Source organism: Phycodurus eques, chromosome 10 (genome assembly GCF_024500275.1).
Source record: "Phycodurus eques isolate BA_2022a chromosome 10, UOR_Pequ_1.1, whole genome shotgun sequence".
NCBI classification, from domain to species: domain Eukaryota; kingdom Metazoa; phylum Chordata; class Actinopteri; order Syngnathiformes; family Syngnathidae; genus Phycodurus; species Phycodurus eques.
In genome coordinates, this window is record NC_084534.1 from 6,704,011 (window position 1) to 6,728,939 (window position 24,929).

The window sequence follows — 24,929 nt, forward strand, 5'->3', positions numbered from 1 at the left end:
TCAAATTTTATTGTAAAATAAAACAAACTGAAAGAAAGAGAGCCTATTTTAATACTTTCATTCACATGCAGTAGAATGTTTATACACTCTCCTGTATCCTCTTATTGGCTTTGAACCTTACCATCAGTTAAAGCATAAAAAAAAGTAACCCCTCACAAATAGACGAATTTACTGGAATGCAAACTGATTAAAACATTTGATCAAATACCTAAGTGAATGGGTAATTCAATTACAACATAGAAAATGCTGATTACTTTACATTAACAGGACAGTTCATACAACCCACAAATGTAATCCATGACTTTTCTCTTTGAAGTGTCATTCATACATGTGCATAAAGTAGAGGTAAATCATCATGGTGGTGATTGCAATTAATGGTCATCATGTTCAGTATAAAAAAAAATAAAAAAATGTAGTAGCTCATTATGTCACAGCAATGCTCGTAGCAGAAGAATTCCAGTTATTGCGTATGTTTAACCACCGAGGTCCATTAAATTTAAAAACAGTTTTATGAATAGCAATAACTGTTTAATAAACAGCATCTTAAAGTCACCATTCATAATGTAAGCATAGGGTGCAGACACTGCTTTTATCAGGAACTGTTCTCAACCTTACTAAAAGTAATAAAAAGGACACGTGGCAAAAAAAAAAAAAAAAAAATGTTTTTAATGTCATACAATACCTGCTTTTACCGTTACCTTAGTAGAAAAAAGAGATGTGCATAGCTTTGACACAAAGTTTGGGCATAATCCCGAGTCAACATGTTCAGGCGTTATGCAGAGACGCGTCAGTAAGTTACATGACTCAGGATAAAGAGGCGATCCTCCTCCTTCCTGATCCACTTCAGGAGTTTGTTGACAGCAGAAATAGCCAACGCCTTTGTGCCCAGGGGACTGAAGCACAGGTAAACCTCTAAGCCGCTCGTCACCTGCAGGAAGGGGGCGGAGCAAATTGCATTATCGGCCATTTACAACAGATGAAGATGATGGAATTTCAGAATTACAACTGCAATCAAAGAAATATCAATTGATTACAAATAATATACTAATAATAATATACACTTACCCATGCCATCATGTTTTCAGTTTCACCACAGCGGTAGAAGGAGCGTAAAGGTCTGGTTGGATGGTGCACATAACTGTGAAGGTCTTGGTACAAACCCATTAGCCTCTCTTGCTCTTCTTCTGACTGGTACACCAAAGGAAACTCTGGACTGGGGAAAGAAAAACACACACATTAACTTATTAATATTATGCTATAGTAATTGAATGAGCTAACTTCATCATCAATTTAGGAGTTCAGATGAAGTGTTTGTTTTCCTCTATATCGCATCACAAGTATTCACTGCTCGTAAGCTACTTTGACACTGAAGTTTTGAAAATAAAAGGGGTGGGGAAAAGTGAATTTAAGCACACTGCTGTGCTGCTGGTGGTCTTTGAAGAGTACCAAAGTTGTCACAGGAGACGTGAAAGCAATGTTTTTGTTTTTTTTAATGAGTTCTAAACTCACATTACTACTTTAATTTGTTGTTCTATTGTTCAAGTCCCATTCATCAACAATTTGTTGCGCTTGTGCAGGATATTTAATAATTTTAGGGGAAAAAAATTAAATGGTGAAATCTCATCCAGCTCCCTTTCTGGACCTTTTGCAGCTTACGATCATTTCTATGAAACATGAAGTTAGGTTTATTCATCTCATCCTCCTGTTTAACTTCTACTTTTTACTTTATGGTGTATTTTAGACATGTTAAGTACTGCAGATGAAAATACCCTAATTTCGACCAATCATCCAAAGTGCTTGCAAAACAAGATTTTGTGCGTACAGTGAACCTCTAGCATACAGCGGTTCAACTTTTGCACTACCGCTATACTTCAGATTTTTAAACCAAGGTTTTTATTTTCTTTTATTGTTTTTTACAATAAACAGGCAAGTTGGAATTTAGAGTTGCACACCTTCGATCATGCTAGTGACTCAATGTGGCAAAGATTGTATTTTTTGAAAGATGGTGATATTTAGAAAGAAACTTTTAGAATGCTGCATATTTTTCGAAATATGTTTTTTTTTAATAAAAAGAAGAAAGATAAGGATTTTTTTATATTTAGAAAGGAGTAAGAATAAGAAAGGGCAGAGAAGGTCCCCAACTAAACTCTAGTAATATTAATTGTTCCCACCCAGCCGAGAGACTATATACCTGCGAGTAATGCTGTATGTAGGCCTGAGGGAAAAAACAAAAAAAACAAATAACTCTGCTAAATCGACTTAAAAAAAAATAGCCCGACACAAAATTTCTGCCAGGACCACAAAAAAAAAAAGAAAATTCCGCCCGGAACCATGTTTGAGCGGGCGGAACCCATGGACATCTACTCCAGGCAGACACAGTGTTGGGCCAATCATAGATATGTACTGGTAGATGGATTAGACATGCCCTTTTTTAGTTCCATGCCGACTGTGACGCTAAAATAGGGAAGTTGAAGTCGTGAACGCATTCACTGTGTGTGTATGGCAATAAAACCAAAAGACCAATAATGGCGGTATATTGTGCTGCATACGATTGCGTAAAACGGCGTACACTTATGACAAGGGAATTCCGCGTCCCTCTCACATGAAAAATATAGTTAAATATATTATTCTTTAAGTAAAAAAAATTTTTATTGAGTGCATATGCTTTGGCATTGACAAAAGAGTAACCCTCATGAAAATCAATTGAGAAATAAACAAGTTACGACTTCATTTCAGAGTCCGCGCAAAGCCTTCAATGGGAACGTCGACCTCCCTAACATGGCCGCTATATAAGCACGTTGGTTCGCCAGCACACATTCATATATATGGGGCTAATGATAAACTTTGCCAAAAACGATAAAAGAACATCTGTAAGTGATTTTTATGACACTGGTAGATGTGTAATGTACATGTAACAAGCGTGAGTCAGCTGAATGGTAGTTAGCATTTTTTGACCTAAAATGGTCATCACTAGCACACTAATGCCAATCGCGATTGCTAACAGTCTAACATTTAGGATTTTGCCGTCTCAAATTCTGTACACCAAATCCATTCCATACACTCAGTACAAACATATGCAGTTTAAGGGTTGAAGTCCATCACTCAAATTAGAATTCAAATCCATCCATCCATCCATCCATTTTCTAAGCCGCTTATCCTCACTCGGGTCGCGGGCGTGCTGGAGCCTATGCCAGCTATCTTCGGGCAGGAGGCGGGGTACACCCTGAACTGGCTGCGAGCCAATCGCAGGGCACATAGAAACAAACAACCATTCGCACTCACAGTCATGCCTACGGGCAATTTAGAGTTTCCAATTAATGCATGTTTTTGGGATGTGGGAGGAAACCGGAGTGCCCGGAGAAAACCCACGCAGGCACGGGGAGAACATGCAAACTCCACACAGGCGGGGACGGGGATTGAACCCCACACCTCAGAACTGTGAGGCTGACGCTCTTACCAGTCGGTCACCGTGCCGCAATTCAAATACATCAACACTAAAATAAATAAATAAATACAATACATCAGTAAGCGTGGGGGGGGATTATTATTCAATCAATAATCAATAGGAGAATCCATTCTAAAAAGAGTCCATAGTAACAGCCCGAGCTGTATGATATTTGTGTATGTGTTGCTGCTTCTTGTGTGTTAAAGTCAGACATGAAAACACCAAAGGCATGACAAAGGTGCATACAAGAATACAAGATGGACTTGCGGATCAGGTCTTGTCACCGATGTTACGTGTGCTTCGCGGTACCGCAACCAGGGCCACGCCCCGCCGCACCTCAACGTGAAAATAAAAACGACCAGTGCAACAAATACGACACTGGCTGATCCGATGAGCAAAAATGTTGCTTAAACGCAAAGGTAACAATCGAGGATGTCCGCTCCAGAGGTGGTTAGAGTAGCCAAATCATGTACTCAAGAGTACTGTTACTTGACAATAATGTGTAGTCCTCTAAAAAAATTACTTAAGAGTAAAAAAGTGCACAGTGAAATAATTACTCAAGTACTGAGTAAATAGTAACTTGATTTTTTTTTACCACAGCATGAACAAAAACAAAAAAAGCAAAACTACAAAAAAAATAACGTGAATGTGCAAATTCTGATGTTGCTACGTGTGTGTATGCACTGTCAAAACTACAACAACATCTGCAATTTACTCCACGGTGTTTTCTAAAGTTAGAAGTGGGCTGAAATGTCTACACTTGGGCAGACGGTGCCAGACAAATACTACAAAACATGAAAGCAATTGTTTTTGTTCGTCTAAATATAAACACGAGTAGCGCGCCGCTGCCTTCATGGTAACGACGACCTTCCCAAAATGGTGGCCACTTAGACACGACGATCTGCCGGGCTGGTTGATCTCGTGTTAATACCTATGCCCAGGAAGCCCAATCGAAGACGTCGTGTGAGGTCATGCGACTTTCTTTTGTCGTTGATTGGTGAACTAGACCTAAATGTCACTCGTGCTTAAATTAGATTGGCGCAAACAGCGCCCAATGCGGAAGTCGAAGTCTTGCACGCGAAATAGTTGATAAATAAAAGTAGTGAGCGACATTTAGATCATTAATGGAGTAAAAGTACCGGTACGGCTAGCTGTCAGGGTTCAAGGAGTACGAAACAGCCTATGACTACAGCGACGGCGAGCCCCCCCCCCCCCCGCCCCCAGGAAAAACTCAGCGGATCTATACGATTCACATAAATGGCCTATTGTGAGTTCAAAATAGCTAATTTCGCCGAAAGGCGACTGATTTGCATGTATGTAAACTAGCAGGTGTTTGAAGGTTTAAAATTACCATGACATCAATGCTGAGTTATGTTAGCAGGTCTATGGTGTTTCACATGATATATTAACATTAAGCTACCAGACTCTCGTTGTTTTGGTTGAACATTTTGGTGTTTAAATATGTAATATTTAACCCTCTTTTGTTTTAAATATCAGTTTTACAGTATACTTCAACAAATAAACAACTTGAAGCAAGCACACTTTCCCTCTTATTTGGAAAACTCTAAGCCAGTCTTTTCAGTCAGGTGTTAAAGAATACTTTTTAAGGTGTGTTTTATTATGTTTTAAGTGCGTTTTAATTAGTTTAAATGTTCTTAGCATGTGCAGGAGGGTGAAATATATTTCTCTCTCTATGGCGAGTAGATCTGAAACGTGAGATATTTTCAAAACATTGCTGCCCACCTGGTATACAGCCCAGAGCTCTTTGATTTGTACAGGAAGTGCCTGAGTTCAGGGATGCCAACTTGAGTCACAGAATAGCTACGAGAACTCAGCGCCTCCTTCAGAGCTTGATAGGCACTGCGCTTACTCAGCCTCTCTAGAAACTTTTGCTTGCAGTCAGACATGTTAAAAAAGTCCTCTCGGTCAGTCGAGACCAGGATAAGGCACAGCTCCGACGCAGGTTCTAGGTAGGAAATGTGAGCATGGAAAAATCCTTCAGTGTTGAACTTTGGCAGACAGATGGGCGTCCAGCCTTCACCCTCTCGAAAAGATGAAGAGGAGCCAACGAGGTTGAAAACCAGGTGCAAGTCTATGTGGTGCAAGAACTGGTCCTTTTTCCTAACCAGAGTAACCAGGCGGTCTCCTGCCAGCAGAATGGAGAAAACAAGATTTTTGGATTTGGCCGCCTGCAGGCTCGACGAGATGACGTCCCTGGACGAGCTGGCCAGAGGAAGGCAGGTGACGGCGCTGAGCAGCAGGCCCGGGTCGTGGTCCAGGCGATACAGAAGGTTGTCAGTGAGGTACTCGGAACCAGCCAGCAGGCGCCGTAAATCATAGTTCTGCTTGTGCTGGAAGATGTGGTTGAGCTGGGTGAGGGTGAGGAGGCTGACAATCTGATAGTAGACATACTGTAGCTCCCTCAGCAGCTCTTTGTCTGACTGACACGTGCGGGACACACCCACAAGAACCAACGGACTCTTGGTGAGGAAAACCACTTTACATCCATCTGATAAAAGAGATCACACGGATAGAGTCAGTCTCCTTTCTTGCATACAGTGGAACCTCGGTCAAGGATCAAATTGTTACCATCGTAAAAGCTTTAAACTGTATAGTTCCAAGTGTCATACAAGTGGAAAAATACACAAAGGGTGAAGAATTACAGCACACTTAATATCCAGTCTGATTCAAACCACACTGTTTTGGAGGGTGGTATTGTCTCGTGCAAATGTGTACAGCTTTTTTTTTTTCCTTAACCAAGGCAAGTGATGGGGCTAGGACAAGGGTATTTAACTAAAATTTGAAAAGGTCCAGATCGACCAAATTTCTTGACGCAAAGGTCCGCAAGATCATCTAGTGTCTATATGTTGTGATATATATTTAAATAGCATCTACAGTCGTCTGCTTGTTATCAACACCTCAGTTCACATTGCCCTGGCAAGATTTTTTTCTTTTTTTAATATGACTGAACAAGAACCATCACTTTCTTTTTGGTTAGGTTTTGTTTAATTATTGTGATTTTCTGAAATGCCTGACAGTTTAATTTGAATCCCATTAAAAAATAAAATTGTGTTTCGCCTGGTCCTTCATGTTTTCTTTAAAAGAATTGTACACATCTTACAAATTCTGCTCGGGTAATAAAACATATGAGCACAACGGTGTGTTCTCTCATTTACCTAATAAAAGTAGGGCTGAAAATTCCAAATAAGAGCAGGTAAATGAAAAGAGAAACCTATTATCAAATAGAGTACTTAACTTCAGAAAAATAAAAAGGTTTCAGCTTCCCCTTTTGAGACATTTTAGAGGTTTTGTTTGTTCAAAACCTTTACGTTTTGTTTCATAATGGCGTTTGTCCGTCTTTAACTCAACTTCCAAGCCGAGTCTCTTACTCTCTCACCTCCTACGTTTCTCGTTGTCTCTGTCTGGGCTGCTCACAGTCAGTCATTACCGCCTGAGATCTTAATTGATTGGCTGAAGGGGGTGGCTGAACTCACATGTGATTGGTCGGTATGGTTTGTCACGACCGTAACGCCTGTAATGCTGAACAGCTTAAAATAGAAGCGCACTGTATGTCTTGAATCATAACCTGTCTTTTTTGGCTATGGTGTGGGTCCGTATGGGACTGCTTCTGAGTCCGGTTAGTGACCGTTGGGCGAGGTCATGCGAGGAGGTGAGCCTACACTTTGTCGCCTGAAGCGGCGACAAATTGGTATTTATTGTAAAAACCCACTGGCTAATTTGAACATGATGTAAATTAGCCGTTCTGCATTTCTACCCTACCTAATAGTAGGGAGGAAGTGCAAAACGGCACACGATCACAGACACTCATTCCGAAACCGGCAGATAACAAAAGACTTACTTTGTTGAATAATTTCACATTTCAGAGGTGGACAGGCCCTCCAGAGGCCCAACTGAAAACCATCTGAATAGAAGCAATTAAAATTGTCCATAATTTGTCCCATTTGAAGGAAGATTGAGGTGTAATCCAGTTTATGTCATTTTTTTTAAAAACATTGTGACTTTTGAAACATGTTAACCACGATAAACTGTAAAAACAACAAACCACTCCTTAACAAGCAATGCGTACATTGAAGCTGGACAAGTATTGGGCCACCGCTGGAGTCTTTCTGCTTTGAACTTGCTTGCTTACTACATGGAAATTCCTGTGTATACTTTTGTTCTATGCTGACATTTTTCCCTTCGCTCCTGCGACTGAGGCTGCTCATGCTTTGGCATACGTTTCCCACGATATGATGACATCTTGAGGGGTGTCATGCATGATAGTATTTCAAACATTTGAAAATGTTAACCCACAATCATTTTGATTCGTGACTTTCTACTTTACGAGTACAGTACATAAATTTTTTTTTAAATGTCCCCCTAATAGAAATACAGTACTTATTAGTGCTTATTAGCTTCAGTGTGTTCTCACCTGCATGGATGGAGCGGATGATGTTGTTCTTAGCCTCAACAAAAGATACGAGGGCCATCATCACACCCATGGTGCTGGACAGAGCCTCCTCTGTGCCATAACGGGTGTAAATTGGCTTTCCTGCCTCGCTCAGCACAAACATGTGCTTTTTGTGGCTCCTCCATGCCTCGCTGGACACATCCTCCTCTTTGGTACTGCAGTCTGATGGAATATTCCGTTGCTCTACTCTTTCCTCTTCCACCAGCACTCTGATATCCTCGGCACACTCTCGGGATTTGAGCACTTCAGCCTCCTTGCGAGCCTCTTCGGCCTCAGCAGTCAGATCCTCAAAGGACTGTGCGCGGACAAACATGGCACTTTTCTGACCTGCACCTGTGTGAATCAGAGTCATTTACAGATGTATATGCATGTATATGATGTAGGATGCGTATGATCACGATGAACAAGATGCAGAAGGCGGGTGGGAAAAACGATCGAGCAGAAAAAGTGTAAAATACTACAACAAATTCTGACAATGACGAGAACAGACACAACAAGGACAAAAGTCCACTAACTGGAACAGAAAAAAAATCTCTCTCCAAAATTGTCCACAATGTTATAGTTGGTAAACTATTCAACCTCCTGAGGTATGTCCCAAGAGTTTTATCCATGTTGATACAATGACTTGGTATTCAAGTGGTAGTGTAGAATTAGTAGTAGCATAATTCATGCGATCACTTTCACACCAAAGGGAGGTTAATAAGTGACAATGTCGCACAACAAAATGGGTACTTTTTCCCAGCAGACACTGTGACTTGTCAAAGTAGAAGAGGCACTGGTGGAAACTTGAACGCTAACATTAACTAATGATGACTTTGTTCCATTTGTGGCCCCCATAAAGTCTGTTAGAGACTGAGCATGCATAATATCAGGAACCTGGACAAACAACCGAATGCCACCAACATTACAACATTTGTTTTAAATATTTATTTTGACTTGCAAATGACTCGTGCTCTTAGGTACTCATCTCTACATCATAAATATTTATTAGCAAATCTTTTGGAGACAATGTCACATAAAATTAGGCTAAAAGGTCGTAGACAGAAACTGGTTTTCACCGAGACTTGGGAAAAATGAGCTGCAGTACACAAAGCAAGGAAAAAGTCCTGAATCAACTCAAGACAATGTCAGCAACAGAACGCAGGTAACTGTTCTTCACTTTCATGTATTTACTACCATTTGTGTTCATTGTTCCATTGTTCTCCGTTCAATGCGATTGGATTGGAATTGTGCTTCGGGTCATTGTCATTGCTTAAAGAAGTTCCTCTTTATCTTTAGCTTGTTAGAAGAAGCCTGAAGGTCTTGTGCTATCAATGACTGGTGTTTGGAACTGTTCATAATTCCCTCCATCTTAGCCAAGAAATAACTGAAGAAAAGCAGCCGAAAAGCATGATTCTGTCACCTCAAACTTCAATGACAGCCACAAAGTTCAACGTTCATTTCATCATCCATAATATATTTTTCTGCATGCATTTGGAGGATTTCAAGAGCGGTTTTGCAAAATGTAGCCAGGATTGAATGTTTTCGAGACTTTCGTTGTCACAAATACTAAATAGCCCGTACTTATCTAAGGTATCCACAACATTGGGAAGAATATTGACTTGTACCTTCATATGTGTGGACATAAAAAGAGGCGTACATCTTAAACCCTCTCTTATTTGCTCCTCTGTGCTTTGGAGGACTATCAAAATTCTAAATTCAATTCATTGTTGCCAGGAAGTTACTGTCAAAACCATATGAAATGTCAAACAGTATATTTAACTAATCAAGTTGAAATAGTACTTTTTGGGGGGGAATTTATGAATTGGAGAGTGTCAGACAGCATGGAACTGCGGCTGAATTGTGGACAGCCTCACCTGGTTCAGTTCCCTCTACCAGACCTGGTGTGGGACTGTCTGCCCTCTCGGAGGAAAAACGGTGGACAGGTGTCAGGGTACCATTCTCCCATGGTACAGAAGGTCTTCGGCTTACTCCATCCATCACTATTACGGAGAGCACGTACACACACCTTGGAGAAAGTACACGCAAGAAATGAAAGCGATCATGACCAAACTTGTATTTATATACCTGTACATGAAAACCTAATGGCGTATCATGACACACTTTTCATTCGGTACACCTGTATGATCTTGTTATAGAAAAGGTCTGGCTTTAAAAAGATAACTGTAATAAATAACTGTAATAATACATTCACCATACAGCTCATGTGTCAAACTGGTGGCCCGGGGGCCAGATCCAGCCCGCCACATCATTTTATGTGGCCCGCGAAAGTAAATCAAAATTGCTCATTGTGTTCTGGTGTAATACCTTTGAGATATTTGGAAGGATATTTTTGTTACCAATCCCCCTTTAAAAAGAAATGTAATAGTTGAAAAACATGTTTTTATAGACTTCTGATTTCAAAACTGGTTATTCATCAATGTGTTGTGGATACTCAATGTAATAACAGTATATGAGGTAATCTTTCATTTATATGGGTTCACAGTCATAGCGGCCCTCCGAGAGAAGTCAAAACTACGATGTGGCCCGTGACAAAAATGAGTTTGACACCCCTGCTGTACAGTAACATTTCACAATACAGACACTTTAACAACAGTCATATACTGAGTGGTGACAGAACTGGCACAGACAGAAGCAAAACACTTATTTAAGCCTAGCCTACCTTTTAACAAACATTCTGCATCTAATAATCAAACTATCAGCTTTCAAAATGTAAGCGTGGGGGGGACAACTACACGTCATTGTGAATTACAATCTTGAAAAAACAGCTTTGCGAATCAGTATTTTGACTAATAAAAGTCAATTACAATTTATATTTGCATCATTCCAAAATTAAACATCAACATCTCCTTTTGATTCCTTTTACAGCTTTTTCGATGGCGAATTTTAAAACACTTTAAATCATAAGAGGACAAATGGGGAATAATCGAGGAGGAGTAAATTATATGTAAGATCTTAAAATTTTCTAGAAATCTCGACTTGCACAGTATTGTTACTGTTTTTGAAATTTCAAATTTACATAAGCTACAACGTTTCCATGGTAATTTATCTCATTCAGAAACTCATTCAATACTAACATTAGAATTTTTAAACGTGATATCCCTTTTCCCCCCTAATAACCAAACACCATACATTTGGTTTTCTTGATATTATATCAAACCACATCTTGAGAATTAGCTAGCTATCTCCACTCAAAGGTTATTTGAAATTTATTTTACTTTATTTTTTTTACTGGAACGAAACAAGTAAGTGTCATCTGTAAAAACGGCATAAGACGTTTCTAATAGTTGGTTACTTTCGAGAGGTACATATAAGCGGCGAAATGTTTATATTTTTATCACACTTCTCAATATGACAACAAACTCGCCACTGTGACTCGGTTAAATCAAATATAACAATATGGAGAAAGCCCATTAAAATGCATGCACTTTTCCGTGTGTAAGCTATCCGGATACACACGTTGATGATGTTGTTTTTTTTTTTTTTTTTTTTTTTAAATAACCGACAGAAGGCAAACATAATGCGGAAGAAACTCGATCGACTTGGGAGCTAACTTTCGATTAGAGCAGCGACTTTACCAGCATGACTAGTGGTCGTGTCGCCGTTCATACGCAGGGGGAAAACACGTGAATAGCTCATGTCGTTAAAGTCCAAATGTCTTACCTTTCATTTCCAGAACTGTCTGTAGCTATGGTAAACACAGCTCTCTTCGAACAGTTGCCGCCGTAGTAAACATGCTAGCAGATGAATCTTCTTTTTGGCTTCCTGCTTGTCAACCATAGATATTTGCACGAATACGGGAGTGTGAATTGTGGGATATGAAGTTCTACCCCGTTTGCGATGCCAAATATACGAACATGGAGAAGCTGGCACAATTGTTGCGCATGCAACACGCACACAACGCTGTAAAGTCACAACAATAGAACTGGGAATAACCTTAAACAGGCAACAAAAACAAAAAAAAAGTTCAAACGTCCTCTATTGTTATTGCACTTGTTGGTGTTGGCAAAAGTAAAGTAAACCTCTTGAAAATCGGCAGAGAAATGAGCATGTTACGTATTTCACGGTACATGCATTGTCTTTGATGGGAACGTTGCCCCAGCAAACATGGCCGCCATTCAGGTACATCAGCTCAACAGCTCGCTGGCGTAGCTCTTCATATCTATGGTACGCCGCCGAAAATGCAGACTTGATTAGCTGAGTAAGGTCACGTGGTATGGCTTCACACGCATATAATTGGTCTAGGTTTCGTTCTGGACTCACGCATTACCGTAAAGCCGACAGTGGGTGCAGCAGTTAAAATAAAAGCGCCCCGTAAAATTGATCAGGGATCGTAATCCTCCTTTTTTGGCTGTAGTTCTGGGTCTGTGTAGAACATCTTCTGCGTCCGTACCCGAACCCCTGTCCGCCATCTACTGTATGATCAGGAAATACAGGACAACGGTGTGAAGGAGGAGCCTGGACGCAGCCCCTGAACGCACCATACGAGGCGGGCCTCGTACTGTATTTGAACGTCGAGCGGCGAAGGAGCATCAACCGGGTTTTGTCGTAGCTCACTTCAGATTAACCGACACATTACAGATAACATATGGCATGCGTTTGTTACAACGGACTATGCAGTAACATCGCGTTGTCTTTTGGTAGGTATGGCGACGACTGAGCAACTATCCTTGGAGGCTAAACGTTACTGTGTTGGCTAATGCGGCTCACGCTCAGCAAATTAGGCCAATTCGTTTGCAGTTTGCATAGATATTTGCGGAACACACCTGCGTCTCGATGTACAGCACAGCCCGCTTTGACTGTTGACAACAGGACGATCGTTGGGGAATTAAGATGCCTATTCGAGCACATTGTGCGATTTGCTGCGATTTCTTCGATCACTCCAAAGATGTTGCTGCTGTCCCCTGCGGACACACTTTCCACCATGAATGGTAACGGCAGCTAAGAAAAGGCATCTTGGGTGTTTTAGTGTTTTAATTGTTTCATACCCCCCACCTACTAGCCTTCTGCAGTGGTTTCAAAAAGGCCCAACAAAAACATGCCCACGATGTCGGAAGCAGGTAATTTACGCATATATATCAACACGCTAGAAGCGCATGTTGATCTTAATTAAAAAGAGATACTTTCTCCTCTGTGTGTAGGTCAGCAACCGGCAAATCATCAGCAGGCTCTTCTTTGACGCTGATGGAGAGGAAACGCATTCTGCTGACCCAGAAAGTTTGGAGGTACCAATGAAAGCCAAACATTTCCAAATTTGCACTAAAACATTTGAGTTATATACTCACGCTGTGGTTCCCCATTCTCAGAATGAGCTTAATAGGCTGAGGGCCCTTTTAAGCGCTAAAGGTAAAACAATATATCTAATTAGATGATGATGATTCCCGGTTAAACAGATGTTTTCCCCCCGCAGAGCGAGACTGTCGGGACAAACAGAAAACAGTAGCTAGTTTGAAGGACTCGGTGGACAATCAGAAGAGAGACCTGGACGGTATGCAGAAAGAGATTTCAAAGAAGGACATGTTGTGTTCTGCTCTCAAAGTATGCAATCTGTTCCTCGCCGTTTAAATGCATTTTGACTTCGAACGCCTATCCCGCGCTGTCAACATCATGTTTATGATTTTGCTCCCGATTATTACCTCCCAGAAACAAATGGCTTATCTGGAGACTCAACATGAAGACTCTCAGGCTGCCAAGGAAGAGGCCCGTAGACTAAGAACCAAAATAAAAACGTTTGAAAGGTAACGGCACTCCAACTGGGCTCACATAAATCCATTTGTCCTCAAGCATACGTGCAAGTAATTGTCGTTCTGCTGCTGGCGTGTCTCCAGCCTGGATGTTTTGTTACAGGGCCAAAGAGCGGAGGTGGAGTCCATGATCACAGACATGGGTGTGAGTCATGCTGCTGTGGAGCAGCTCTCCATCTACTGTATCTCTCTCAAAAAGTACGTAAGACTTAGGCCCGGTACACACTAGTAGACTAGTAGCGCCTGTCTCAGCTGACTCTGGACGAGAGGTACACCCTGAACTGGTCGCTAATTAATCACACGGCACATGTAAACAAACAACCATTCGCTCTCCCGTTCACACCTACGGGCAATTTAGAGTCTTCAATCAACCTACCGCGCATGTTTTGGGGATGGGGGACGAAACCGCAGTACCCGGAGAAAACGCCCGCAGGCACGGGTAGAACATGCAAACTCGACACAGGCGAGGCTGGATTTGAACCCGGGTCCTCAGAACTGTGAGGCAGATGTGCTAAGATGTGCTTCACCGTGCCCCACAATAAATTAACATACAACAAATAAAAGCACTCCCTTTTAATCTAATCGACAAAAAAAGCATTATTATTCGAGCTAGACTGATATGTTTCTTTTTAGGGCCAATACCAATTATTCGTCGTCAAGCAGGCCAATAACCGACATTTGAAGCTGAAGCTTAATTTGCAGTAAAAGGGAAAATGGTGACGTAAACATTTTGAATACTACTAACTCTAACACTTTGTAAACACTTTGCCTTTAAACACGTTTATTAAACAGCTTTTCAGACTTTAATGTTGTTGTTGTTTTTAAATTGTAGACAAACAATTTAACAAACAATTTGTGTTTTAAAATTATTCCAAAGTGAGGATAAGAAGTACGGAAAGCGGATGGTGTTTATGTGTCGTCTGGGCACAAATCGGTGCATTTTGGTGACAAGCGCACATTAATGGGGTACTGTCTATCCAATCTGCACATTCACGTTGCACTTGCATTGGCAGATATCACATATGTTTCTGGTTATTATTCACAAATTTTAGAGGCCTGATTACGCGCTAAAGCTATCCAATCCCATGCATCCGTCGCTACCTTGACTCCTATCCGATCTGTGGCACTTGAGAGGATAAAAATCTGAATTGTTACTTAAACCCCGCAGTGGAAACCCAACTTAATTATCCATGAGTATGATTTGTTGTTATCCACATTTACAGCACCTGCATTTTTTTTTTTGATTTTTTTTTTTTTTTTTTTTTTTTATATATATAGAGAGTATGACAACTTAAAGGGAAGCTTGAAGTCTTCTAATGACATGTGTGAGAGGCTAAGGAGAGAAGTGCTCACCTCCAACGACAAGGTTACCTCAATTTAGCAAGTCAATAATCATAAGGGTCATTTTCAAATAATTTGATCAATAATGGTAAAGACACTTGTAACAAAATCAAAGTTAGCATTTTTTTTTTTATGCCGCCTTATATGGGTAAATGTCTCCCATGCTGAAACATATCCGATGAGTTTTTCCTGGGTTGGGTTGCTGTCGCTGTTGTCATAGACGGTTTCGTACTCCTTGAACACTGTCAGCTGGATCCATTCCACACATCCACCATCCACACACAGATGTCATTGTGAATATTACTCCGCGGCGGACTAATTTGCGAACGCATCGGCTTGAGGTTCTGCCTGTGCGCTTGGGACCTGCTTTGGATAAGTCACAGGAGTTGACGAGACTAGAAAAAACACTTCCGCCGCTTCTGCTGTTAAGAAGTAACGGTACCTTTACTTCGTTACAATGATCTAAATGTCGCTAGCTACTTTTATTGATCAATTATTGCTTATTTATCAACTGCGCGAGACTATGACTTTGACTTCCGCATTGGGCGCTGTTTAGCGCCAACCCAATTTATGCGCTAATGACGTTTAAGTCTAGTTCACCAATCAAACGACACACGATAAGTGTCACATGACCTCACACAACGTCTTCTATCGGGCTTCCCGGACAAAAGTATTAACACTAGATAAGCCAGCCCGGCTGATCGTCGTGCCTTAAGTGGCCACCATTTTGGGAAGGTCGTCGTTACCATGAAGGCAACAGCGCGCTACTCGTGTTTACATTTGGACGACCAAAAACAACAGTTTTCATGTGCTGTAATATTTGTCTGGCACTGTCTGCCCAAGTGTGGACATTTCAGCCCACTTCTAACTTTAGAAACACCGTGCAGTAAATTGCAGATGTTGTCGTTTTCACAGTGCATACACACAAAAGCAGCAACATCAGAATTTGCACATTCCCGTTATTTTATATTATATATTTTTTTTTTGTAATGTTCATGCTGTGGTAAAACAAAACCAGAAGTTACTATTTACGCAGTACTTTGAGTAATGATTTCACTGTATACTTTTTACTCTTAAGTCATTCTTTTGGATACTGCTTGAGTCACTTTATTGTCAAGTAACGGCACTCTTGAGTACATGATTTGGCGCACTCTACGCACCTCTCAGGCGGACGTCCTCTATTGTTACTCTTACGTTTAAGGAACATTTTTGCTCCTCAGGTCAGCCAGTGTCGTATTTGTTGCACTGGTCTTTTTCGCGTTGAGATGCTGCAGGTCGTGGTCCTGGTTGCGGTCTCAGCGGAACCGCGAAGCACACGTAACATCGGCGACAAGAGTTGATCCACTAGTACATCTTGTATTAATTAGGAAACGCGCCTACAATTATCTAATTAGTTTACAGATGTTAATGTTAAATGTATTAAGCGACAGAGCGATGTTAGGGATTATGTTACAACACATAATGAACTAACTTCAAATTCAGAAATGGCCCATAAAAACAGAAAAATATTGTACTTAATATTTTCCTGGAGGCATTTGGATTAACCTTTTAAGTTGGTTAGAGTGAAAAATGCAGTGAAACAGACTGATTTTAGTCAATTCATTACCAGAATGAGCGTGCTTAAAGAGGAGGATGCTATTCATGTGGCACAGCTTGAAGCAGGCATCAGGTGGAGGTGGAGGTGGGCTTGGCTCAAGTTGGAGGCCAAAACAAACAAAGCAAATAAATGAGCCAAATAGAATTTTAATCTTAAATTTGCACATCGACATGTACTTGAGTGGTGTAAATAAATGTTTTTCTGCGTGAAGAAATATATATTTTTTTGCTTTATTGAATACTCTTCAGTCTTCCAGATTGCTTAATTTATGTTAAAATCAAATCCCCCCACCCCCTACAATTATTTTGTCACCTTTTTCATGCCTTTTGGTGTTTGCATGTCTGATTGCAACAACATAATGAGGCTCTCTCCATTGGCATTAACTGTTACGACGGCTTCAGTGAAAAAGTAGGCGCGTTTGTAGTAGAACCAAAAAATGAACTCTGGAGACACGAAGATGCTTTTGTGTTAGTTTTCATGGAAAAAGCATATTAAGCAATAGGAGAAAAATCCTATAAATGCAAAAAAAAATAATTGGCATCTTCCAAAAACATGTATTTCATGAAACTTAATTTGGGACACCTAACTATAAAGACTTTTTGGCATTTTTGTTCTTCGAAACAATTATGGCCTTTTGATGGATAACAATTGCTAATAATTCAAACACTCATATCAGTAAAATGAATTGGTTTTCAAAAGGAAATCCAGTGGGCCATGTCTTGACCGTTATCAAATTATATGAAAATGACCCATAAGAGTTTGTTGGTTATTATGCTTATGTTTACATAACGTGTGTGTGTGTGTGTGTGTGTGTGTGATTCAGTTCCAAAAAGCTTCGGCTGAAGTGCATCAAAGGAAAGAGGACATGAAGTCGCTGCAACACGATCTAGCTAATGCTGACAAAGAGATATCTGTAAGGCAGCGCAACATAATTGTTTACATTTAGGCATCAAAAGAATCCTTGTTTTTATGCCTGCATCTGTGTCTTTCCACAGAGTTTAAAGAAGAAGGTGGAGTTTCTTCAGAAATCTCTGAGCACACCAACAAGGACAAATGAGGTGCTCAGTCGGCTCGTGTTTGAGAGGTACATTCCACCTATGAGAGCTGGATATAATGCTCCATACGTTTCAATTTGGCCTTTTTTTTTTTTTGTTTGTTTGGTTTTTTTTTTAAATTAATCGGGCTTTTCCTTGCTACCCTTTCAGCCCTGCTCCAATGGAGCTGAAACAGCCTTGCCTCCACCAGCCTATACATGGCAATGACATTGACCTCAACTTAACCTATGATGTAACTACACCAGATGACGTGGCCAAGAGACCAGTAAAGATCCCAACCAAGAAGATGCGTTTAGATCATCAACCGTGTGTATTTTGCGTATTGCAGTGCTGGGGTTGCATGTTGTTGTTTTTTTCTTAGCTCAAAATTAAATAACTAATGACTAATTGAAGTTTAATGCACTTAAATTTCTCAGGGCATCGGTGTCCAAACAGAATGAGAAGGCTTCAACGTTAAGCAAGGTAGCCTTTAGTGTTTCACAGTGTCTGTTTCCAAATCGAAAGTATTTTTCACTCGGGGTATTTTTCCAATTAGGCCCGAGAGAAGGATACAACCATGGATCCTTTCATGAGGAACTCTCTCCTCTTCAGAAACAAGACTTTTGGTGGCATGCTCGACCCTCGGAGGAAGCTTGGATCTGTATGTAAAAACAGCCACCTTTTCTTTTGAATGTCCAATCCAATTGGATTTTTTTTGTGTGTGTGTCTTTTGATCACTTAAAGTGCTTCTAATTTCAGGTGCATAGTGGTTATGACGGATTAGGAGGACGAACCAAATTCATCCAACCTGTATCCTCCTTTTGCACTCCATTGTCTTACATGTTAATTATGGTTTACCTCAAATGGCCAGAAAATAGCTTCCATTGATTTAAATTTAAAAAAAAAAAAAAGGGGGGGGGGGGGCTGTTTTTTTATTTTTTTATTTTTTATTTTATTTTTTTTTAATAAATGCTTGCAGTATCTCAATGTTATTAGAAGTGAGGTCAATTTGTAATTCATGGACAGATTTGAAAAAGAAACATGAAGCAGACGCACATGATTTGCTTTAGTGCGCCCTATGCTATGATTTGATAGACAGATCTGGCCCCTGGGCATTGAGTTTAAAACCTTTGCCCTAAGAAATCGATTGTTTGAGTGCCATTTTGTCAACTTTTGACTTGTCATAATCCGTAATGAATTCATATTAGCAGCATACCTATTGTTTTTTTTTTTTTTTTTTACTTCCTCCATCTCCAAATGGCAAAACCAGGGATTAACAACAATAGATCATTTGTTACATGACCAGTGTAATGTGACTGGCAATGTTCCTTAACCCAACCCTCCCACACAGTCTCCGTTGGCAGACATTCGCCCACTCAAAAAAGCTAGAAGAAAAAAGGTGAGCAGGCCTCCACCCAAGATGGCGTCATGCCTGACGTTGGACAGCTTCCTGGAGTGAAGAGTGAGTCCGATGACAGGACGCAACATGACGTATGGCGCAGGGCTTTCATCATTCATCCTCAAACGGGACTCTTTCTAATCGCAATGAATTATTTAAAAGCAGTGAGGTGACTGACCAGTTCATGAGTTTTTTTTTTTTTTTTTTATGTGTGTAAAAGCACGTCTTTTTTTTTTATGTGTGGCTGTGAGTAAACATGCAAACATTTTCCAGAGGTGACTGTGCATCAATGTATCTGTGATCATGTGATTGATCAAGGGAATCTTATCTAACCCGGTTCAGTGAGCATTTTGAAATTGGTCATTTTAGCACTTATTTCAAATCTTCTGTGTTGTAGTGTATCCAGTTGTCGCCATCAGCAGTAAACCAACTCCAATAATAAACAATGTTTTTATTCATGTCTGCTCTCGGCGGTGCTTCATTGGTGCCTTCTCCAGCAGAGGGCAGTAGAACCCCCCCCCCCCACCCACCCCCAGATGCTGAAGGTGCTTCACAAATGGTGTACTTTTTGGCTGCATTGCTTAGGTAAATTTTAATTTAAGTTCTCCTGTGTTACAAGTATACACCATGTGTTACAAGTATACACCATGTGGTCATCATTACTATGAAAAAGCATACAATGTACTCCATTGCCTTGTTTGTCCAAGTGATTGTGTTTTGATGACAAGGTAAATGACTACTTTGACATTGTACTGCCATGATGCTTACAGACTGCTTTAAATGCTTTGCGCCAATAATACTGGAATGCTGAAAGCATTCCCAATTTTCAATAATGAATGTGTGGTGCATTTTTCAAACAATTTTCAGTGCAATCAACTGTTCAACCCCCCGTCAGAGTAATATATAACATTTAATATAACACAAAAACTCATGCAGTGCTTTCGGAGCCAGTAAATATGTCCCATGAACCCCAAGAGATTTCCACAGTAGGCTATGCATCTTCCTGTGGATGAAAGGTGACCAGACAACATATTTCTTTCTTAGACAGCAAATTTACAATTTGCAACAATGCCTTCCTTGGCAGCAGTGAATGAGCGTGTCTTTTTGTGCCGTATGACAACTTATTTTTACGCCGCTGCGATGAGTTTCTTGCGTGCCATTTGTAACTGCAAAATGTGTTGTGCCGAGGAGTTGGACCCTTGAATGCCAACATCCACTAATCACAAAAAGTTGGGGAGCTGGGTTTGGGGGGACAATTTCAGGATGAATGTAAAATGCCATAGGCCACTTATTGGTCAACTTCATTTGACCACCTCTAAAACCTTTGAACGCACATGTCCAACTGACCTGCGATTGGCTGAATCTAAGGTGTATCCGACCCTGCTTCTCACCCAAAGTCAGCATGGGGGCGGTGGTCCGGTACCCATGCCCCTCCCTTTGGAACTGGGCGGGCTCGCTAGTTTAGCCCCTCGTTGTGGGTGGACGGGGCCAGGCCCACCCTTCCTCAATGTGCCGGCTCAGCAACTCCGTACACCAGTTGACTAACATGCATGTGATATGCTCTTCCTTCACTAATAAGTTCGATAGGCGTGCTATAAGCTTTAATTGCTCGTGCAGGGACCACTAATAAGAACACAGGTGTTACTAACATATTAATTCCCAGGTTCTTACGGGTGTTCAGACACTAAAAAAAGAATTCCACCGCACCACTCACCAGTAGCACTCCCTCGCTCATTTCCCACATTCTGTCCTGTCCTGCCCTTTTCTGTCCTCTCTCATCTTGTTCTCTTGGTTAATTATAAATAAAGTTGCAAGAATGGTTTAGCCAATCATCTGACTTTAATCCAATCGGAAATCTATGAAAAGAGCAAACTCAAAAGTCCATAAAAGAAGCCCACAGTACTTTCAAGATTTGAAGTCTGCTTGTGTGGATTAATCGGCCAAAATCACAAGAGCAATGCATGCGACTAGTTTCTCCAGATGGGAAGGGTCTTGAACCTGTCTAGTATTAAATGAATACCAGTTGGCCTGTTCAATAATTTTCACTGTCATTTCACATTATTACACATAACTTAATTTATGATCTTATTTGTTCTACTTTCTTTGTATGTATGGATGACTTGGCTTGCTCCCATCTGGTGAAATGTGCATGTCAATAGCACTTTTGGAAATATATTTAATGAGCAAAATGGTGATGTGTTAAATATATCATCGCTGTATCATATGTACAGAACATGTAATAGAAGAATAAAAGAATGTCTTTTTTTTTTCACTATACACAATTACAATTAGAAAGAGATGCAATGAATTATGTACCGTAGTTTATTGTGCAATCAATACTGTCGTATTGAGCATAAGTATCAATTAGTGAACTTTTTTTCAAAGTTAACTAATACACCGGTTCAAATATTCATGCGTTTTATTTTAAACAATATAAGAACGGCTCATCGTTAATGTTCATGTTCATTTAAAGACATTTGAATTTGTGGCTTGGCAAAGAGTGCCGGGGGGGAGTGTTGGTGTTGAGCAAGCCGTTAGAGGCGCGTCATTGATGGATACGCACTCGCGCTTTTCCTGCCCAATGAAGGAGGGCCATTGTGTGTTTTGATGTTAGTTCCATTTGTAGATGATTTAAAGTACTATCCACTGGACAACTGTAGGAGCGGCATTTGCGAGGTTTAGCTGTTTGTTACCTTAGCCCAATTGTACGTCCGCATATGGCCAAACCGCCCCCACTTGCTCCTCTGTAAGCTTGAGCTCCTAAGCAAGGCCGCTACTTTGTAGGCCACTGGGTCTTGCCGCGAGCGTCGTAGATACAAACTCAAAGTTACTGGATGGTCGTAATTTCAGCAAGTGCTGGCAATAAAAAGCTAATTTACTGCAGATATTGACTGTTTTTGGTGTTGTAAGTGAAGAATTTTGGTCATAATATACAACCCCAATTCCAATGAAGTTGGGACGTTGTGTTAAACATATAAAAACAGAATACAATGATTTGCAAAGCATGTTCAACCTATATTTAATTGAATACACTAAAAAGACAGGATATTTAATGTTCAAACTGATAAACTTTATTGTTTTTAGCAAATAATCATTAACTTAGAATTTTATATCTGCAACACGTTCCAAAAAAGCTGGGACAGGGTCATGTTTACCACTGTGTTACATCACCTTTTCTTTTAACAACATTATAATAAACGTTTGGGAACTGAGGACACTAATTGTTGAAGCTTTCTAGGTGGAATTCTTTCCCATTCTTGCTTGATGTACAGCTTCAGCTGTTCAACAGTCCGGGGTCTCCGTTGTCGTATTTTACGCTTCATAATGCGCCACACATATTCAATGGGAGACAGGTCTGGACTGCAGGCAGGCCAGTCTAGTACCTGCACCCTTTTACTACGAAGCCACGCTTTTGTAACGTGCAGAATATGGTTTGGCATTGTCTTGCTGAAATAAGCAGGGGTGTCCATGAAAAAGACATTGCTTGGATGGCAGCATATGTTTCTCCAATACCTGTATGTACCTTTCAGCATTAATGGTGCATTCACAGATGTGTAAGTTGCCCATGCCGTTGGCACTAACACTGCCCCATACCATCACAGCTGCTGGCTTTTGAACTTTGCGTCCATAACAGTCCAGATGGTTCTTTTCCTCTCTGGCCCGGAGGACACGACGTCCACATTTTCCAAAAACAATTTGAAATGTGGACTTGTCGGACCACAGAACACTTTTCTGCTTTGCATCAGTCCATCTTAGATGAGCAGAGAAGCTGGCGACGTTTCTGGGTGTTGTTGATAAATGGCTTTTGCTTTGCATAGTAGAGTTTCAAGTTGCACTTACAGATGTAGCGCCAAACTGTATTTACTGTCATTGGTTTTTCTAAGTGTTCCTGAGCCCATGTGGTGATATCCTTTACACATTGATGTCGGTTTTTGATGCAGTATGGACCTTAGATGATGAAATCCCGAAATTCCTTGGAATCGTACGTTGAGGAACATTGTCCTTAAACTGTTCGACTATTTTCTCACACACTTGTTCACAAAGAGGTGAACCTTGCCCCATCTTTGCTTGTGAATGACTGAGCAATTCAGGGAAGCTGCTTTTATACCCAATCATGGCACCCACCTGTTCCCAATGAGCCTGTTCACCTGTGGGACGTTCCAAACGGGTTTGATGAGCATTCCTCAACTTTCTCAGTCTTTTTTGCCATCTGTCCCAGCATTTTTTGAACGTGTTGCAGCCATAAAAGTCTAAGTGAATGATTATTTGCTAAAAACAATAAAGTTTAGCATTTTGAACATTAAATATCTTGTCTTTGTAGTGCATTCAGTTAAATATAGGTTGGACATGGTTTGCAATCATTATATTCTGTTTTTGTTAATGTTTAACACAACGTCCCAACTTCATTGGAATTGGGGTTGTACATGACTGCCAGGAGCCAATGCAACAGGCTGTGTGTGGCAACCAACGCACTGTCGAATTATACGACACTTGTTATCAGTCCAGTTTTTTGGGGTATCGGACCGATGAGTGTGACGTCATTTTTCCCAATATTGTAGCGCCCCGATAATTATTGTGCATCTCAAATTAAAATGTGACACCCCCTCACACACACACATTGATTGAATGCCCATCTATTGAACATACTCTGGCTGATTGGATTTAGTATTGAGGCAGTCCTCTTCATCATGCAGTTTACATTTTGACATCACAAGACCTAGACAACACCTATTAATTGATCAACAGTACCATGCCATTGTTAGGCTTTAAACAGGATGTTCACAAAGGGAAATGGCCACTGAGCTTAAGAGTGTCATCAGCTGGTTGCAACAGAGATACAGAGACACTGGAAGTATCACAAAAAGGCACAGAAGTGGACATCCTTGGAAATAAAAAAAAAAAAGAACCATGAGTGAATTTCGCCATTCATCTCCTCGTTAGAGAGCAGCAACTTGTGCATTCAAAGGTTTAGAGGTCAAACTAAGTTCACCTGTGAATGTCATAGTGCGTTTAGGTTCATTGTGAAAGTTCACCTGAAGGTCGACTATCTCTAACTTTTTGTGAATAGTGTACACAAATAAAAAAATCCTTGCTGTGGTAGTTAACGTTCCTTCACAATAAGTTCTGTTAATTTTATCATTTTCCTCAAGGTGAACTCTTCAGAGCAGATCGGTCCAGAGTGAAATAGTCATGGAGAATAAAGAAATCTAGGAACATTGCTGGTGTCACAGCTAAAAAAAGGAGGGGGGAGAACATTGCCCAAGATACTGTAAATGCTTCTTTGTCTTCTGTTTGACTGATCATGTCAGTAAGAGCGCTTGTGATGACATGTGATGAATATCTCATTTGAGTCTCTTTTACTGTGACCTGTCTGGCTCAATCTTTGACTCTCCGTTCTGTTTGTCGTTAGATTTCTGCGATAGGTGTGTGGACACAGTGGCTGCCTGCACCACAGCTTTGAAGCTACGCTTTCGCTTCTGTACGTTCTGCTCCGGGTGGAAGATGATCACGTAGACTTTGGGGATGTAGAGCATGCCCAGGGACACTGTGGCACTCAGGCTCATAGACACCGTCAGGGTTGTAGTCTGGATGAACATCTAGAAAAGGAAGAAGTGAGATGAAAAATATTTTTCACGCATGCACATACTGGACTTCATTAGGTACACCCGAGAACCCATACAACGTACACTAACACGACAGATCAAAATAGGAGCAACCAACAAACTGAAAAAATAAATAAAAATAAAAGCCACATTTTAAGGGGAACCAAGGAAAAAATACATCTAAGCAGGAAGAAAAGGAGACAGAAGTTCAAGGTGAAGCCTGTTGGTCCGTGGCAAGTAGTATAAGCAGACAACAGCAAAGAGGATGGCACTTGCAACCACAGGCTAGTAAAAC

At 40.6% G+C, this 24,929-nt stretch overlaps 3 protein-coding genes across 4 annotated transcripts in view; 1 reads left to right on the forward strand and 2 right to left on the reverse strand.

Moving 5' to 3' along the window:
- On the reverse strand, positions 1 to 12,064 carry mon1a (MON1 secretory trafficking family member A). Its single transcript, XM_061687160.1, has 6 exons — positions 11,580 to 12,064; positions 9,773 to 9,924; positions 7,878 to 8,249; positions 5,189 to 5,954; positions 1,066 to 1,213; positions 1 to 928 (listed from the first exon to the last, which is right to left on the reverse strand). The coding sequence occupies exons 2-6, from the start codon at positions 9,894 to 9,896 to the stop codon at positions 788 to 790; spliced, it is 1,551 nt and encodes a 516-aa protein (XP_061543144.1). The 5' UTR covers positions 9,897 to 9,924; positions 11,580 to 12,064; the 3' UTR covers positions 1 to 787.
- Positions 11,433 to 19,732, forward strand: traip (TRAF-interacting protein). The gene is made up of 15 exons (XM_061687161.1): positions 11,433 to 12,847; positions 12,919 to 12,976; positions 13,058 to 13,141; positions 13,223 to 13,262; positions 13,327 to 13,454; positions 13,560 to 13,654; positions 13,745 to 13,858; positions 14,939 to 15,026; positions 17,422 to 17,511; positions 17,594 to 17,682; positions 17,804 to 17,959; positions 18,070 to 18,115; positions 18,189 to 18,293; positions 18,392 to 18,442; positions 18,984 to 19,732. Exons 1-15 carry the CDS (start codon positions 12,750 to 12,752, stop codon positions 19,089 to 19,091), a joined length of 1,350 nt encoding a protein of 449 aa, XP_061543145.1. The 5' UTR covers positions 11,433 to 12,749; the 3' UTR covers positions 19,092 to 19,732.
- Positions 19,581 to 24,929, reverse strand: part of LOC133408358 (metabotropic glutamate receptor 7-like) — a 27,270-nt gene continuing 21,921 nt past the window's right edge. For both annotated transcript variants that reach the window (XM_061687157.1, XM_061687156.1), the window contains exon 11: positions 19,581 to 24,628. In XM_061687157.1, the coding sequence (XP_061543141.1) occupies positions 24,389 to 24,628 (240 nt within the window). In that variant the 3' untranslated portion in view covers positions 19,581 to 24,388. The remainder of the gene's footprint in view (positions 24,629 to 24,929) is intronic.

Bases quoted from the DNA above. Each gene is read 5' to 3' on its own strand.
- mon1a (XM_061687160.1), bottom strand. From the start codon at position 9,896: ATGGATGGAGTAAGCCGAAGACCTTCTGTACCATGGGAGAATGGTACC. The intron at 1,214-5,188 runs GTGGGCAGCAAT...TTCTTTCCCCAG, and splicing joins AGCTCTGGGCTGTATACCAG to TCCAGAGTTTCCTTTGGTGT. The intron at 929-1,065 runs GTAAGTGTATAT...CCCTTCCTGCAG, and splicing joins CTGAAAACATGATGGCATGG to GTGACGAGCGGCTTAGAGGT.
- traip (XM_061687161.1), top strand. From the start codon at position 12,750: ATGCCTATTCGAGCACATTGTGCGATTTGCTGCGATTTCTTCGATCAC. The intron at 17,512-17,593 runs GTAAGGCAGCGC...GTCTTTCCACAG, and splicing joins ATGCTGACAAAGAGATATCT to AGTTTAAAGAAGAAGGTGGA. The intron at 18,443-18,983 runs GTATCCTCCTTT...CCTCCCACACAG, and splicing joins GAACCAAATTCATCCAACCT to TCTCCGTTGGCAGACATTCG.